We start from the raw sequence: 17,032 nt of genomic DNA on the forward strand, positions 1-17,032 counted from the left end.
GTGCCCTGTACACCCAAGTCCAAGTCATTAATATTTATATCAAGAAAAGCAGTGGTCCCAGCACCGACCCCTGGGGAACACCACTGTGCAGCTCCCTCCAGTCCAAAAAACAACTGTTCACCACAACGGATGGGTGCCAGTGGATGGGGCCAGGGGCAGGAGGGATGGAGGCACAAAAGGCTACAGTCAGAGGAAGAGAAAGTTTGGGATGGGGTGGGGATGCTGGAGGAGGTTAGAGATTAGGAAGGACAAGATAAATTCTTGGTGGGGGGGGTGGTGGTGGTGGCTAGTCTCTGGAGGTAATGATGTGTGGTTGGGGAGAGAAGCTATAGCTTTTGCAATAAATCACACACCATCCCGACTTGGAAATATATCGCCGTTCCTTCATCGTCGCTGGGTCAAAATCCTGGAACACCCTACCTAACAGCACTGTGGGAGAACCTTCATCACATGAACTGCAGCAGTTCAAGAAGGCGGCTCACCACCACTTTCTCGAGGGCAATTAGGGATGGGCAATAAATGCTGGCCTCGCCAGCGTGCCCACATCCCATGAACGAATTTTTTTAAGTAGTAAAAGGAGCAGAAAATGTTTCTTGTGGATGAGATGAGTTTGGAGAGGGCATGGAGGAAGATAGGGGAGAAGTTAGAAAGAGATACAGGTTCAGGGCTAGAGCAGGGAGGAGGGGTCAAAGGGGGAAGCAGCAAAGGTATCTGAGTATTATTGCAAGTACTGAGCATTGATCGTATGTATAATATTCGAATCTCAATTACAGCTTGACATTTCAGCATCTACATTGATTGAGGACAGATGGCCGTTTACCACAGTTAGGCCAAATAATTTTCAGTGCAGGATTAATGCTGTATAAGTTATGAATTTTCACTGGCTCTATCTGATGCCTCTCCACCTCCACATGATTATCTTTTATCCAGGACTATGGAACAGCCTGAGCTGTGGACAGCATGGTGGCAAGCAGTTGTGGTTTGTGCCACCGGGCAACAAGGGGGTGTTTTGCACACAGAATGAGCCTTCTGTAATGTGCAGTGATGTTTAAGTGATAGATTTTATTTGATAGATTTCCAGGACTGTGGCTCAGATGGTTTGGTACTTCTCCAGCTTTAGGCAGAGGAAAATACCACTCACTGTGACTTGCATACACGCCATTGGTGCTTTACCGGTATCAATAACCGTTGCAGCCATGGAGACCTTCGGTCCACCTATTCACAGTATTCCCGTGGTGCATTTCTAGTAATCCTGAATCCCATGTATGTGGCTGCAGATGAGCAGCGGGACTTTGCTACAGTAAGTGGCATGAACCTCCTCGCTGCTAACAGGAAGAACTGTCTCCCTCCCCCCTTTGAGCAAACATGTGACTGAGTCTGAGTTACTGCGAAGTCAGGCATCACTTCTCTGGCATGCGAGGGCACGCAAGATGGAGTATAAAAGTGAACTTGCCCAGCTGTAGTCTTTCCAATGATTTTTGGAATGGAATTGATGGATTTTGAGTTTTAGACAAAATGCTAGATTTGAAGAATTGCAGCTGATCCACTTCAGTGATGTAGGAGGAAATTGACAACATCATCATTGATGGGGCTGAAATGATTGGGCGTGCAAAAGAGTGGTTACCTAAACATACCTATCTTGGGCAAGCAGGCAGCTATTAATGTTGAGTCCTTTATATCCATTTACTTATTTGCAGTTGCCGTTTCAAAGATGGTCTCGTGAGTTTGTAGCCTGTTTAATTGTACAGAAATATAACTGGTTAGCTTTCTAAACCAAAGTCACTAATGTGACCTTGGCACAAACGGAACTGTCCTATCATATGGTGGAGTCATTCGCGCTGTGTACAGCTGCTTGCATCTTAGTGACCAGAATTAGTACTTACTGATCATTTCCCATTTTTGTAAAATCCTGCAAGTATATTTTTTGGAACAGAGGTGAGCATCCATGAAGTAGAAATTCTTTCAAGCATTCAGAATACTGATGTATGCTGGTTGTTATTGCAGGTATATGATGATTATTGATGGCAAGAATGAAGTGTACATGATTGACCGAGACAATTCAGTTTTTCATGTAGCAAACCTGGAGTTTCCTCTTCGGAAAGACCTTCGTATTCATCTGACTAACACCCTGCTGGATGGGGTAAGAAAGCTTTTTACCTTTTTAAGTGACTTTATTGTAGACAAAAAACACGTTGCTGTTGTTTACTCCTTATTGTCATTTAATGTCACTTAAAGGAAATGAAAGAAAGGGAAGGGACTTTTGTGAAAAAAGGACACCCCAAAGCAGCTTACTTATGAAGTGTAGTTATTATTGTAAGATAGGGAAATTTGTGCACAGCAAGGCCCCACGAGCAGCAGTGAGAATATATGACCAGATAATCGCTCTTCTTGATGTTGGTTGAAGGATAAATATTGAGGACACCAGGGAGAACTCTCCTGCTCGTCTTCAACTAGTGTCATGGAATCTTTTAAGGGGGCAGGTGAGGCCTCCGTTTAATGTCTCATCTGAAAGATGGCAGCTCTGACACTCCCTCAGTACCGCACTGAAAGTCTGGATTATGTACTCCAGTCTCTGGAGTGCGACTTGAACACATGACCTTCTGACTCAGTGGTAAGAATGCTACCATTGAGCCAAGGTTGACACCTAAAATATTTTCACTTGATCCAGGCTCCTGTCATGTCGCAATGTTGCTTAATTGTCTCATTTTAAAGTAATTTTCATGTACTTAATAACTTTGTTCATGCAAGTTTTTGCAGCACTTTCTCAATGTCAGTATATTCACACGATTACCATAGAATGCATGCACTTTTCTTTGAAAAACATCACTCTAATAACTATTTCATTGAAACTGGGCTCATCTTGAAGTATTTGAGGAAAACATTTCTATTGGAGTAACTAAATGTTACTGTGCAGAAAGAGAAAGGACTTTCCTTTATATAGCACCTTATTGTGTTTTTCAGGATGTCCCAAAGCCGGATAATTACTTTTGAAGTGCGATCACTGTTATATAGTCAAATGCAGCAGCCATTTGGCATACAAAAAGTCCCACAAACAGCAATGAGATGAATGCCCAGTTAATCTGTTTTTGGTTGTGGTGGTTGAGAGGAATTATGGCCAGGATACAGAGAATTCCATGCTCTTCTTTGAATAGTGCCATGGGATCTTTCTCATTCATCTGAAACATCAGATGGGCACGTGGTTTAATAATTTATCTGATGGATGGCACCTCTGACCATGCAGCACTCCCTCAGTACTGCACTGAACTGTCAGCCTAGATTATAATGGTAATTTTCCAAGGTTGAGAGGTTGGAAGATCCTTCCTTATGTGTTCAAGTACCGGAGTGGATCTTAAGTCTACAATCTTCAGAATTTAGTCACTAATTAAAATGGGAAATTTGAGTCACTGGTATAATTTTGTATGTTTTTTTTCCGTTGTGCATACCCTTAAATTTATTTCCATTAAAAGACTACAGTTCTGCATAAGATTAAAACCACTACTAATCTGCCCAATCGCCTTAATAAACATAGAAACATAGAAAATAGGAGCAGGAGTAGGCCATTCGGCCCTTCGAGCCTGCTCCGCCATTCGATATGATCATGACTGATCCTCTATCTCAATACCATATTGCCACTCACTCCCCATATCCCTTGATGCCTTCTGTGTCTAGAAATCTATCTATCTCCTTCTTAAATATATTCAGTGACTTGGTCTCCACAGCCTTCTGTGGTAGAGAATTCCACAGGTTCACCACCTTCTGAGTGAAGAAATTTCTCCTCATCTCAGTCTTAAATGTTCTGCCCTGTATCCTGAGACTGACACCCCTCATTCTGGCCCCCTCCCAGCCAGGGGAAACATCCTCCCTGCATCCAGTCTGTCTAGCCCTGTCAGAATTTTATATGTTTCAATGAGATCCTCTCTCATTCTTCTAAACTCGAATGAATACAGGCCTAGCCGACCCAATCTCTCCTCATACGACAGTCCTGCCATCCTAGGAATCAGCCTGGTGAACCTTCGCTGCACTCCCTGTATGGCAAATATATCCTTTCTTAAGTAAGGAGACCAAAACTGCGCACACTACTCCAGTTATGGTCTCACCAAGGCTCTGTATAACTGCAGGAAGACATCCTTGCTCCTGTACTCAAATCCTCTTGCAATGAAGGCCAACATACCATTTGCCTTCCTAACTGCTTGCTGCACCTGCATGTTTGCTTTCAGTGACTGGTGTACAAGGACACCCAGGTCCCTTTGTACATCAACATTTCCCAATCAATCATCATTCAAATAATACTCTGCCTTTCTGTTTTTCCTTCTGAAGTGGATAACTTCACATTTATCCATGTTATACTGCATCTGCCATGTATTTGCCCACTTACTCAAATTGTCTAAATCGCCTTGAAGCCTCTTTGCATCCTCCACAACTCACAATCAGCAAACTTGGAAATATTACATTTGGTTCCCTCATTCAAATCATTGATATATATTGTGAAAAACTGGGGCCCAAGCACTGATCCCTGCGGTACCCCACTAGTCACTGCCTGCCACCCCGAGAAAGACCCATTTATTCCTACTCTCTGTTTCCTGTGTGTTAACCAATTTTCAATCCATGCCAGTATATTACCACCAATCCCATGTGCTTTAATTTTGCACACTAACCTCTTATATGGGACTTTATCAAAGGCCTTCTGAAAATCCAAATAAACCACATCCATTGGTTCTCCCTTATCTATTCAACCAGTTACAGCCTCAAAAAAACTCCAGTAGGTTTGTCAAACACGATTTCCCTTTCATAAATCTATGTTGACTTTTTCTAATCCCGTTGATATTTTCTAAGTGTCCTGTTATGACATCCTTTATAATAAGTACAGGCGGCGCCCAGAATAACAACAACAACTTGCATTTATATAGCGCTTTTAACATAGCAAAATGCCCCAAGGCGCTTCACAGGATCATTATCAAACAAAATTTGACACCGAGCCACGTAAGGAGATATTAGCGGAAAATGCAGGAGATGCTCAGCAAGTCAGGCAGCATCTGTGGAGAAAGAAACAGAGTTAACATTTCAGGTCAAAGACCTTTCATCAGAACTGGAAGATGTTAAAAGAGGTGAAGTTTTTTAGCAAATACAGAGCCTGGAAAAGGAAGGGAGGAAAGAACAAAAGGGAAGATTCTGATGAAAGGTCTTCGACCTGAAACATTAACTCTGTTTCCTTCTCCGCAGACGTTGCCTGACTTGCTAAGTATTTCCTGCATTTTCTGTTTTTATTTCAGATTTCCAGCATCCTCAGTATTTTGCTTTTGATTTAAGGAGATATTAGGACAGGTGACCAAAAGCTTGGTTAAAGAGGTAGGTTTTAAGGAGCATCTTAAAGGAGGAGAGAGAGATAGAGTGACAGAGAGGTTTAGGGAAGGAATTCCAGAGCTTAGGAACCAGACAGCTGAAGGCACGGCCGTCAATGGTGCAGCGATTTAAAATCGGGGATGCTCGAGGCAAGAATTGGAGGAGCGCAGAGATCTCGGAGGATTGTAGGGCTGGAGAAGGTTGCAGAGATAGGGAGGGGCGAGGCCATGGAGAGATCTGAAAACAAGGATGAGAATTTTAAAATCGAGGCGTTCCTGGACTCAGAGCCACTGTAGGTCAGCGAGCACAGGGATGATGGGAGAACGGGACTTGGTGCGAGTTAGGAGATGGTTCACTTGGATCCCAGCTGATTTTTTTTCCCCTGACTAATCCAGAGCCATAGACCAATTGCAACACACCAGCTGAGATCAGAACATCTTCCAGCTCTGGCGATGGGTGAACGGGACTTGGTGCGAGTTAGGGTACTGGCAGCAGAGTTTAGGCTGAGCTGAAGTTTATGGAGGGTGGAAGATGGGAGGCCAGTCAGGTGACCATTGGAATAGTCCAGTCTGGAAGTAACAAAGGCATGGATAAGGGTTTCAGCAGCAGATGAGCTGAGGGGGGGGGGGGTGGAGATGGGCGATGTTACGGAGGTGGAAGTTGGTAGTCTTGGTGATGGAGCGGATATGTGGTCGGAAACTCATCTCGGGGTCATGTAGGATGCCAAGTTTGCCAACGGTCTGGTTCAGCCTCAAACAGTGGTCAGGGAGAGGGATGGAGTTGGTGGCTAGGAAATAGAGTTTGCGGTGGGGACCAAAGACAATGGCTTCGGTATTCCCAATATTTAGTTGGAGGAAATTTTTGCTCATCCAGTACTGGATAGCGGACAGGCGTTGTGACAAATGAGAGACAATGGAGGGGTCGAGAGGTGGTGGTGAGGTAGACCTGGATGTTGTCAGCATACATGTAGAATCTGGCGTGTTTTCGGATGATGTCCCCGAGGGGTGGCATGTAGATGAGAAATAGGAGGGGGTCAAGGATGGATCTTTGGGTGACTCCAGAGGTAATGGTGTGGGAGCGGGAAGAGAAGCCATATTACAGGCGATTCTCTGGCTACGACTGAATAGATAAGAATGGAACCAGGTGAGCGCAGTCTCACCCAGCTGGATGACGGAGGAGAGGCGTTGGAGGAGGATGGTGTGGTCAACCATGTCAAAGGCTGCAGACAGGTTGAGAAGGATGAGGAGGGATAGTTTACCATGGTCACAGTCACATAGGTTGTTATTTCTGACTTTGATAAGGGCCGTTTCAGTTCTGTGGTAGGGGCGGAAACCTGATTGGAGGGATTCAAACATGGAGTTGCAGGAAAGATGGGCACGGATTTGGGTGGCAACAACACATTCAAGGACTTTGGAGAGGAAAGGGAGGTTGGAGATGGGGTGGTGGTTTTGCAAGGACAGAGGGATCAAGGGTGAGTTTTTTGAGGAGGGGTGTGATGATGCCAGATTTGAAGGGAGGGGTACAGTACCTGAGGACAGGGAACCATTAACAATATCAGCTAACATGGGACCAGGATGGGAAGTTGGGTGATCATCAGTTTGGTGGGAATGTGGTCGAGGGAGCAGGAGGTGGGTCTCAAGGTCAAGATGAGCTCGGAGAGGGCATGAGGGGAGAAAGGAGAAAAACTAGACAAAGATGCAAGTTCAGGGCTAGGGTAAGGGGGAACCTTAAGGGAAGTTTGACTGGGTGGGCTGGTGAAGGAAGCGAAGCATCAGAGGCAGCTGAACGGATGGCCTCAATGTTAGTGACAAAGAAGTCCTTGAGCTCCTTGCACTTTTTGTTGGAGGTGAGGGTGGAGGGGGCAGGGGAGAGGGGTTTAAGATGATGGTTTGTAGTGGAGAAGAGAAGCCGGGGGTTATCTTTACATTCCAGGATGATCCTGGAATAGTGAGCAGTTTTGGCAGAGCAGAGCAGGACCTAATAGTGCTTTATATAATCTAGCCAGATCTGGCGATGAATGGCGGACGACTGGTTTAGCCATAGAATAGTACAAAACCATACAGATCAGAGTTTCAAGGTTCAAATTCCTGGTCTGTGTTGAGTTAGCTGATCTCAGCTGGTATGTTGCAATTGGTCTGTGGCTCTGGATTAGTGAGGGGAAAAATCATCTGGGATCCAGGTGGATCAGATGAAAACAGGATCAGGCATGATTGATTTCCCTGTGGTTGAATGGTCAGCTGACATTCCCTTGATCCACACGAGGAATGGCGGCTTGCATGAGGTATTGGAAGATTGCTGGTGTCGATGGAACTATACCCTATGAAGAGAAGGGGAAAAAATTAGGGAATAAAAAACACAGCTGGAAAAGTAATCTTTTTTTACTCTCGGTTTCAGAGCATGAGCCAAAGTATTCTGACTCTTGTGCAGTAGTGAAGAACAAACTTTTTAATTACAGCGAAGAGTACTGTGCAGTTTGATGCTTGGCAATTATAGTGACGTAACTGAAGTTAAGGCTCAATTGGAAAGCTGACAAAATTGGAATGTCAGCATGTACAATGTGACTATCAATTTATGTGGCTTGTAAACGTGCTGTAGCTACTTGCTTGTATATTATTGGAAATGAAGTTAATATGTGAGCAGCAGCAGGTGGCACAGACTGGATGGCAGTTGGGTCTGACCCTTTCCAAAATTCACTGCACTAATGTTTGTAATGAATACAGAGAATGAAAGTCAGATCATACATTACCAGTGGACGAACATACAGATTTTTTTTCTTTTAGGTTTAGTTCTTCCGCGTGCGTGAATATTATATTCAAGCCACTCACCCTTAGATCTGAATTTTTGAAAAATGTTTCAAGGGGCAAAGAAATCTCTTGCCTGATTATAAAGAGATTCTTAATTTTTTTGAAGCCCTAAACTGAGATCATTCCAGGCCTGGGTACTGTTAGTTTTGTTCTTAATATTTGTGCTATTTGGTATGCAGAATAAAAACATGAGGCTAGTTCAGTTGTACTGCACAATGAAACACCTGCATGCAGTGTTATGAAGTGGTTGGTTTCAGGTTCAGACCCCTACTCTGTTGACATATATTCAGAGGGGATGCTGACTATTTCCTTGGAGGAGGGAGAGAAAGGAGAGTTGGATAAGTTGTTCTCTGGCCCAGAGTTGTGTTGATGAAGGCTGATTGCAGGATTTAAATATGAGTGAAGTCCTTGGGACACTGGAGGAATGTGTAGTGTTGTCTGGTTGCTTACTGTTGTCAACTGCTGTGTAGAGCAACATAGGAGTGTGATAATAATGCTGCAGTGCATAGCTGCTGCTTCAAAACTTCCAGTAAGAATAGGCTTGTTCTGCGTTTCATATTGTAGAACCATTTCAAAATGCCAACAATTTGTAATACTTTAGGCTTCCAGTTCTTTGGAATTAGCAGCACCAGAGCAATAGACAACTTGACAATCAATTTTATTTTCTGACCACTGGATCTTCCCAGATCGACGGAGAAGATCTGCACAGTATGATTGGGAAATCACATTAGTGATATGTGAAGCTGGACAGATCATTCAGCTCATTAGTGGCAAGAAAAATACATTTGTACATAAGTAGTGGGGAAAATGCTAGAGTCTATTATAAAGGATGTGATAACAGGACACTTGGAAAGCATTAACGGGATTGGACAAAGTCAGCATGGGTTTATGAAAGGGAAATCATGCTTAACAAATCTACTGGAGTCTTTTGAGGAGGTAACTAGTAGAATAGAAAGGGGAGAACCAGCGGATGTGGTGTACTTGGATTCTCAGAAGGCTTTTGATAAGGTCCCACACAAGAGGTTAGTGTGCAAAATTAAAGCACATGGGATTGTGGGGAATATACTGGCATGGATTGAGAATTGGTTGACAGACAGGAAACGGAGAGTAGGAATAAATGGGTCTTTTTCCGGGTGGCAGGCAGTGACTAGTGGGGTACTGCAGGGATCAGTGCTTGGGCCCCAGCTATTCACAATATATATCAATCATTTGGATGAGGGAACTGAATGTAACATTTCCAAGTTTACAGATGACACAAAGCTGGGGTGGAATGTGAGCTGTGAGGAGGATGCAAAGAGACTCCAATGTGATTTAGACAAGTTGGGTGAGTGGGCAAGAACATGGCAGATGCAGTATAACGCAGATAAATGTGAGGTTATCCACTTTGGTTGTAAAAACAGAAAGACATTATTATCTGAATGGTGATAGATTGGGAAAAGGGGAGATGCAATGAGACCTGGATGTCCTTGTACACCAGTCGCTGAAAGCGAGCATTCAGGTGCAGCAAGCAGTTAGGAAGGCGAATAGTATGTTGGCCTTCATTGCAAGAGGATTTGAGTACATGAACAGGGATGTCTTACTGCAGTTATGATGTGGAGATGCCGGTGATGGACTGGGGTTGACAATTGTAAAGAATTTTACAACACCAAGTTGTAGTCCAACAAATTTATTTTTAATTCCACAAGCTTTCGGAGGCTTCCTCCTTCCTCAGGTGAACGGTTCACCTGAGGAAGGAGGAAGCCTCCGAAAGCTTGTGGAATTAAAAATAAATTTGTTGGACTATAACTTGGTGTTGTAAAATTGTTTACAATTACTGCAGTTATACAGGGCCTTGGTGAGAACACATCTGGAGTATTGTGTGCAGTTTTGGTGTCCTTATCTGAGGAAGGATGTCCTTGCCATGGAGGGAGTGCAACAAAGGTTTACCAGACTGATTCCTGAGATGGCAGGACTGACATATGAGGAGAGATTGGGTCGACTAGGCCTATATTCACTAGAGTTTAGAAGAATGAGAGGTGATCTCATCGAAACATATAAAATTCTAACAGGACTAGACAGATTAGATGCAGGGAGGATGTTCCCGACGGCTGGGGAGTCCAGAACCAGGGGTCACAGTCTCAGGATATGGGGTATGACATTTAGAACCGAGAGGAGGAGAAATTTCTTCACTCAGAGGGTGGTGAACCTGTGGAATTCTCTACCACAGAAGGCAGTGGAGGCCAAGCCATTAGATGTATTCAAGAAGGAGATAGATATATTTCTTAATGCTAAAGGGATCAAGGGATATGAGGCAAAAGCGGGAACAGGGTACTGAGTTAGACGGTCAGCCATGATCATTTTGAATGGCGGAGCAGGCCCGAAGGGCCGAATGGCCTACTCTTGCTCCTATTTTCTATGATTCTATACTACAATGCTAATACCTCCTGGCACTCCGGTGAAAACTACCTCCTTAGATTGTCCTCAATGCCTCATGGTAAGATAACTTGAACATTAAAGAAGAAAGTATTTGTAGGAAGTACTTCGAAAATATGGTGTATCTCAGAAAAAAAAACTATTTGGGTTTGAATCCCCTCAGAAGGATCAGTGTAAATATAACTCTTTTATCGTCCCAACTGAATTTTCTTTCCCTTCATCTAGCATGTCCCTCAACAGTTAAGCTGAGATTGAGAACTCACTATGTAACAAATGATGCAAAAATGAACGTACATCATTGTTGTACTTGTAGTGAAGTACTTGGTGCACCAATGAGCTTCATTACTGGGCTGCCCTTTTCATGATAAATTTCATTTATTAGGTTCACAGAGAATGCCCACTTGATGGAGAACTTAACTGCATAACCGCTGAAACTTGTGTAATGTTAAGCTAATCGATATATTCACATATATCTGAATTACAGTGACCAGATACAGTTTAATGAAGAGACACCAGTGTCCCCCATGCAGCCTGTTATGATCTTGTTATTGAAAAAAATGAATGGGAAGACAAATAGTTTTTGGTCTTAACAGCTCCTGTAGTTCTCCTAATGATCAATAACAGATAAGAGATAGTGTGTTGCAAGAGAACATTGATTTTGCAATGTCATGTGGTCTACACTAATAAGAGCTAATCGTAGCTCAATATAGCAGGCTGACTGTAAAGCGAGTAACATTTGATCAGGTGACTGTTGAATATCTAAACTTGAATGTCTTGGTTGAATTGTCTACTAAATTTGTAAATGTTGTCAAGATGTTAAATCAACTTGTTTTCCTTTTTTGTTGCTAGGAAATGATCATTGACAAAGTAAATGGACAGCCTGTTCCTCGGTACTTGATATACGACATAGTAAAATTTAGTGTAAGTAGCAGTTTTGTTATCTGATTATTCCTTTAATGCCAATGTTGTTTGTTTTCTAGCAGTGTGGTTAGTTGACAGGATTCAGTTAAGATTTATGTTGATGTGTTGATTTTCATGAGTTGAACATAAAGTGAATTTCAAGGTTGAAATGCATTAAACTTGCTCTAATATTTTGAATACACTTATTTTATCTTTCACGTGTGCAAGTAAGGAGTGTTAGTTTGGACAGTGGAGTCACTATTCCATGATGAACAATTCCAACCTGAAAAACTGAAGTACAAGCATGAGAAATGTGCATCCTCACGGCATGTTGAGCTGCCTCAAATCGTCTGTGCTGTTTCTCCAGCAATTTGTTTACATAAATTATTACTTTTGTCTGGGAGCATAGTAATGATATGGATTGTAGAGGCAGTGGCCCAAGGGAAGGGCATGTTGGTGACCTTAAGGTGATTGGGGACTGCACTGGATGTGATGGTCTGCATTGGAAGATAATTTAGTCTGATCTCATTAGAGATTACTTGGGGAGGGCATGGGGGTCATGCATATATTTTAGACGGACATAGATTTTTGGGCCTCAAAGATCAAAACCAGGCTCTGCTGAATGTTAATGTATAAATGGGCCTTGTTGTAAGGTAATTGAAGTTAAAAATGAAAGCATTTTATATACAATCATTTTCTAAAATACTGTAAAATATCATGAACAAGTAAAAAAAAAAAGTTCAGCGGTCACGAAAAATGATGCTAAAATTGGCATTGTTGGAGGTCTATTTACAAATATCATAGCAGTATTAAATGTTGGCCAGCATTTTCAAAAATACAATACCCTTCTCAACAAATAGCTTTTAAGTCCCCATAAATTAAAATATTTGATTAGATCAGAAGATCAAATGCTATTTTGGCTTTCATGTGATTGAATGATGCACTGCTCAATCAAAGATTTATTTAACATTTTGAGATGGGCACTTATGAAAGTTAAAGTTGAAGATACATATTCTGTTCCTGCAAGAGGTGCAACAAGGTTTAGAAGAATGGTGAGTATAATAGAAAGTGAAGAGTGTGTAGTTTTGAGTTTTTGTTTTTGAGAACATTGAAAATTAGGAATGTGTTCCCTAACAGATGTGGAACAGATTACAGATGTACTTGATAGGACCTCTTTTAAAATGTGCCATGAGCTTATTACCTCCCCTCCCCCACAATCCCAGCTCTACGAATGGGTGATAGAGAGAGGCTATAGATCACTGTGCTCTTCACATATTGTGCTGTCTGTCTCTGAGATGCCTTTAGGTCTCTGCACTTTTTTTCTTTCTTCCATTTTACTTTACTGTTTTTTTTTCTCTTGGAATACTATATGGTAGATCCCAGTCATTCAGCATTCATATTGGCAATGTTTTGTTTGGATTCCAGGAAGCCAGTCTCTGCATTAATTCCACGAAGTCTATGAACTGGGTCTGCGAGTGAACAACCAGGATAATGAGCTAGATTTAGCAATATAAATGATGAGAGCCGGTTCATCAACACTGGCCCCAGAAGCAGAACTAAAATAGCACCAAGTATATAAGTGGCTTAGGTTATTCGTTGTTAGTTCCATGCTGTGTACTCACTGCCCCTCTCCCCACAGGCTAGGATGAAGTAGTTGTTATGATCATGACATCCAGCACAGCAGTGACGGGTTTTGTTTTAATGTCACAAAATGAAGTAAATGTGATTTTTAAGGAAAAGTGGTGGTGAAAAAGTCTGTGAGGAAAATGTGCTAAGACTAGTTCTAATTTTATTTCACAAACCTTTCAAATGTCAGCCTTGGCTCATTGTTAGCTCCCTAGCTTAATCAGCCTTGGCTAAGTGGTACCATCCTTGCTTTGAGTCAGAAGGTCATGGATTCAAGCCCCACTCCAGAGACTTGAGCAAGGCTGGCACTTTCAGTGCAGTACTGAGGGAGTGCTGCTCTGTCGGAAGTGCCGTCTTTTGGATGAGACTTTAAACCAAAGCCCTGTCTGCTCCCTCAGGTGGATGTAAAAGTTTGCATGGCACTATTGGAAGAAGAGCAGCAGAATTCTCAGCAGCGTTTACCTACATTACAACAATGACTACAGTGCAAAAGCACTTCATTGGCTATGAAGTATTTTGGAATGTCCCAAGTGCATGAGCAGTGCTATATAAATTCAAGTTCTTTTTCGTTTGATTTAATTTGACTATTATCATTTTTGAGCACAGACTGAGTTGGAAAGATACAAGGAAAGGAATGGAGTTCTTTATTTCCCCAAGAGGATGGGGATGAAAGAATTCATCCATAGAAGGACAATTTCTCTCAGGAAGCACTGTTGAGGTGTGAAGAAGTCAGTGACCCTGACCCTGCCATCTGCCCTCCCAATTTAGACAAAAGCATAATAACAAAAGGAAGCAATGGGGGAATTTTAAAAGAGAAAAGGAGGCAAGAAATATAAAGTAATTCTAAATTAAATCTAAAGTGTTTTGTTAGTAGTTGGATGTTGATGTGAGGGTTCTAAAAGCATTTGGTGCACTTTTTAATGCCATGATTGTGGTTGTGGTTCATGTGGAATTGATCCATGCGACATTTAATTAGATTAGTATGTGACTGACACATTTTGGCAGTTTTCAAATTTCATTTCAAATATGGTGTTTATATATTTGTTTATTTAGCAGGTATACTCATTTTATGTGAACTACCTGCAAAATGTATTTCTCATTTTGGTTTCACTATATTCATTTACATAACAAAGTTTATCATCCTATAATAGTGGAGGAATATTCAGCTAAATAGAATATTTAATATACAATGGCCCAGGATTTGCTGTAGCTGGTCAACAAATGGCGTCTGCCGTTAGTTAGACTTGCCATTGCTCTTGCCTGTTTAATCTCCCTGATATTTTGCACTGCAAGTTGCTGGAAGGGCGAGATGGAAAGGACATGGCACCCTCTACAGGGCATCTGGGATCTGTGTGAACAGGGAAAGCAACTGTGTATCTCTTTAACCAATCAGATTGAAGGATTGTGAAATTAACAGCACAAGGACTGAGAAGGAAGTGAAAGTTAGAGTGGGTGAATTCAATGTCAAATCAAGCACAGAAAGAGAATTAGAAAGGGAAAGAAAGATTGGAATAAGAGAAGAAAAAGTTTTTTAAAAAAAATTAAAACTTAATTTAAAAAAATTCTCCAACATCAATTAAAACCTGAAGGAATGAGACTCCACACTTGTAATAATTAATTTTCAATGCTAGAGGGGTTGACTGGCTTTAATTAACACATATGTCAGTTAAAAGGGTACTTAGACTTGAAATGGCTTGACTTAACTTTCTGTGGCGATTTTAGTTCGTATCTACTGTGCAAATAGACGAACTTCACGCCGTTCAGTGCATTTGAATGGTGAGGCAGACAGTTAGATCCTGTTTTTGCGAAGCTAATGGCGGAGCTGCTCATCTCGGACAGCAACTTTTGGATTTCCGCATTTAACTGCGCATCTGCCCTTGCCTGAGGTTGCTGTGCGATTTGTGCATAAATAACGGTGAGCGCCATTAGCCTCATCGTTATTTTGACAGCAAATTCTGGGCCAATATTTATTTTGAAACAGGGCCTGTAAAATTCAGAAAACCATTGAAATCAGAAATTATCCATAATTCATGTACAAAAACATATTTTCTAAAGACAGGTATGTTAACTTGGGCAATCAAGTATCCACGTTAGTCAAAGATATTGCATTTTTATCATAGAGAAAGTACAGATCTGTTATGCCCAGCAAATTTTCTTTTTGTTTATATCTATTTGCTCTTGCTCCCGTTATGTTGTATTTCAAGTTATTTTTTGACTCCTCTTTAGGTTCTGTTTGATGAAGTGCTCTGTTTCTCTACTAAGAATGTGGGCATTTGACCTGCTTCCAGGCAGGGACTGTGCTGTTATCACGCTGGTTGTTAAGAATTTTCTTCTCTTATTGTGGAGAAGGATTTAATCCCTGCTTGGTCCTTTTCATAAAGAGAATGAGAACTTGCTGCATGGGCAATTATGGATATAACATTATTCTTGTATTGCCATTTCGTTGTCTTAATTTTGCTTACCCATTCTTTCAACTTTGTTTGTTTCTGGTTTGTTTTTCTACCTTTGTTTCATTAATCTCTCTCCCTCCCTCCCTCATATTCTGTGTGCGTCTGTAACTTGTAGCATTCTAATAGGAGATTGCAAATTCAGTGCTGTAGTGGTATTTGTGAGTAATTGAATTGGAGGAGAATGCTGCAGATGTTAAACCATCGAAAAAAAGCATCTGGTTATTTTACTATAAGAGTGTAAACAACGGAGGAAGATTATTGAAGTTGAGGTACAGGAGGAATTTCTTTGGTGAACTGAAAGGCCAAAGATATAGTGTACGTTTTATTACCGTTGCTGTATCCAGAATGTTATAATGGCTTTTTAAAAGTTTTTTTATTTCTGATTACATCAATCAAATTGAAATGCATAAAAGTGAATTGTGGAAATTATTTTGACAGACAGGACTGAATGAAAAAGATGGCATTGTGCTCCTTTCCTGTATTTTTCTGCTTCGATATTTTGGTGAAAATGGTTCCTCAGTCGCACAGCATGAAGGATTCTTTGAGAAAAATAGTTGGATAAGAATCAAAATGTATTTTTCCAGTAATACAAATTTGAGACTGGCTTATACGAAGCTCAGTAAAGGTTGTTCATGTATAGTTAAAAGTAGATAGCCAATGAGTAACTAGATGGCAGATGGAGAAATCACCAGTGCTCAGCTTCTAATAAAAAAAACAATAATTTACCATCTCTGTGCAACTAATTGAGATTGTGAAAGAAGATAATCACTTGGTTTCTCAAAGAAAATCTGTCCCAAAGATATTTAATCTCCAAAATTTATATACATTTCTAACTTGTTCAGAAATAATCTTTGTTCTCCAGTACTGCTTTATTTATCTCCACTGTCATTTAACTCCCCAACAAAATACACTTGAGTTTATCACTACCTGCAATATTATGTCATCAGATAAAGATAAAGAGCTGGATCTTGCTGGAGCAGGGCATCTCACGGCGTGCACAGTTAGTTTGACTTTTTTCTGCACCTTTAGCTCAAAATTCTTTCTCGCCGTAACTTGCTGGAAGTGTGAGTTGATGTGTAGTGAGGGCTATGGGGCATCTGGGACCCCGGTGAATGGTAGGACCAACAGTGTATCTCCTTAACCAAAGAGATTTAAGGATTGTGAAACAAACAAGAGGAGCTATTGAGAAGGAGGGTGAATTAGAGTCAAATCAGGTCCAAACGGGGCCAAAGAAAGTTTGAAGCCATTCTACTTTCCACAAGGCTGTTATACCTGGCCACCTGAAGACTGCCAGTTCTAGCAATACCCCCAATACTGCTATACTCTGGTCTCCCCCTCTCCAATTTTTCAGAATCCCATGTCCCCACCCCAGAGGAAGTCTTCCCATCCTGCCCCTCCACTTCTGAATTTCAGGATCTCTTTTCAATGCTCCCAAACTCCTCGAGCACTTTCCCAGTGCTCCCAAATCACAGATCTTGAGATTTCACTCCTCGGTGTGGT

General features: G+C 41.6%; 1 protein-coding gene across 3 annotated transcripts in view; it reads left to right on the plus strand.

Annotated features, from left to right (window-relative positions):
• rngtt (RNA guanylyltransferase and 5'-phosphatase) overlaps positions 1–17,032 on the plus strand; it is a 326,235-nt gene that overhangs the window by 85,012 nt on the left and 224,191 nt on the right. For all 3 annotated transcript variants that reach the window (XM_067984898.1, XM_067984896.1, XM_067984897.1), the window contains exons 9-10: positions 2,005–2,140; positions 11,406–11,477. In XM_067984898.1, coding sequence (XP_067840999.1) covers positions 2,005–2,140; positions 11,406–11,477 — 208 coding nt within the window. The remainder of the gene's footprint in view (positions 1–2,004; positions 2,141–11,405; positions 11,478–17,032) is intronic.

Source organism: Heptranchias perlo, chromosome 5 (genome assembly GCF_035084215.1).
Source record: "Heptranchias perlo isolate sHepPer1 chromosome 5, sHepPer1.hap1, whole genome shotgun sequence".
Lineage (NCBI taxonomy): Eukaryota > Metazoa > Chordata > Chondrichthyes > Hexanchiformes > Hexanchidae > Heptranchias > Heptranchias perlo.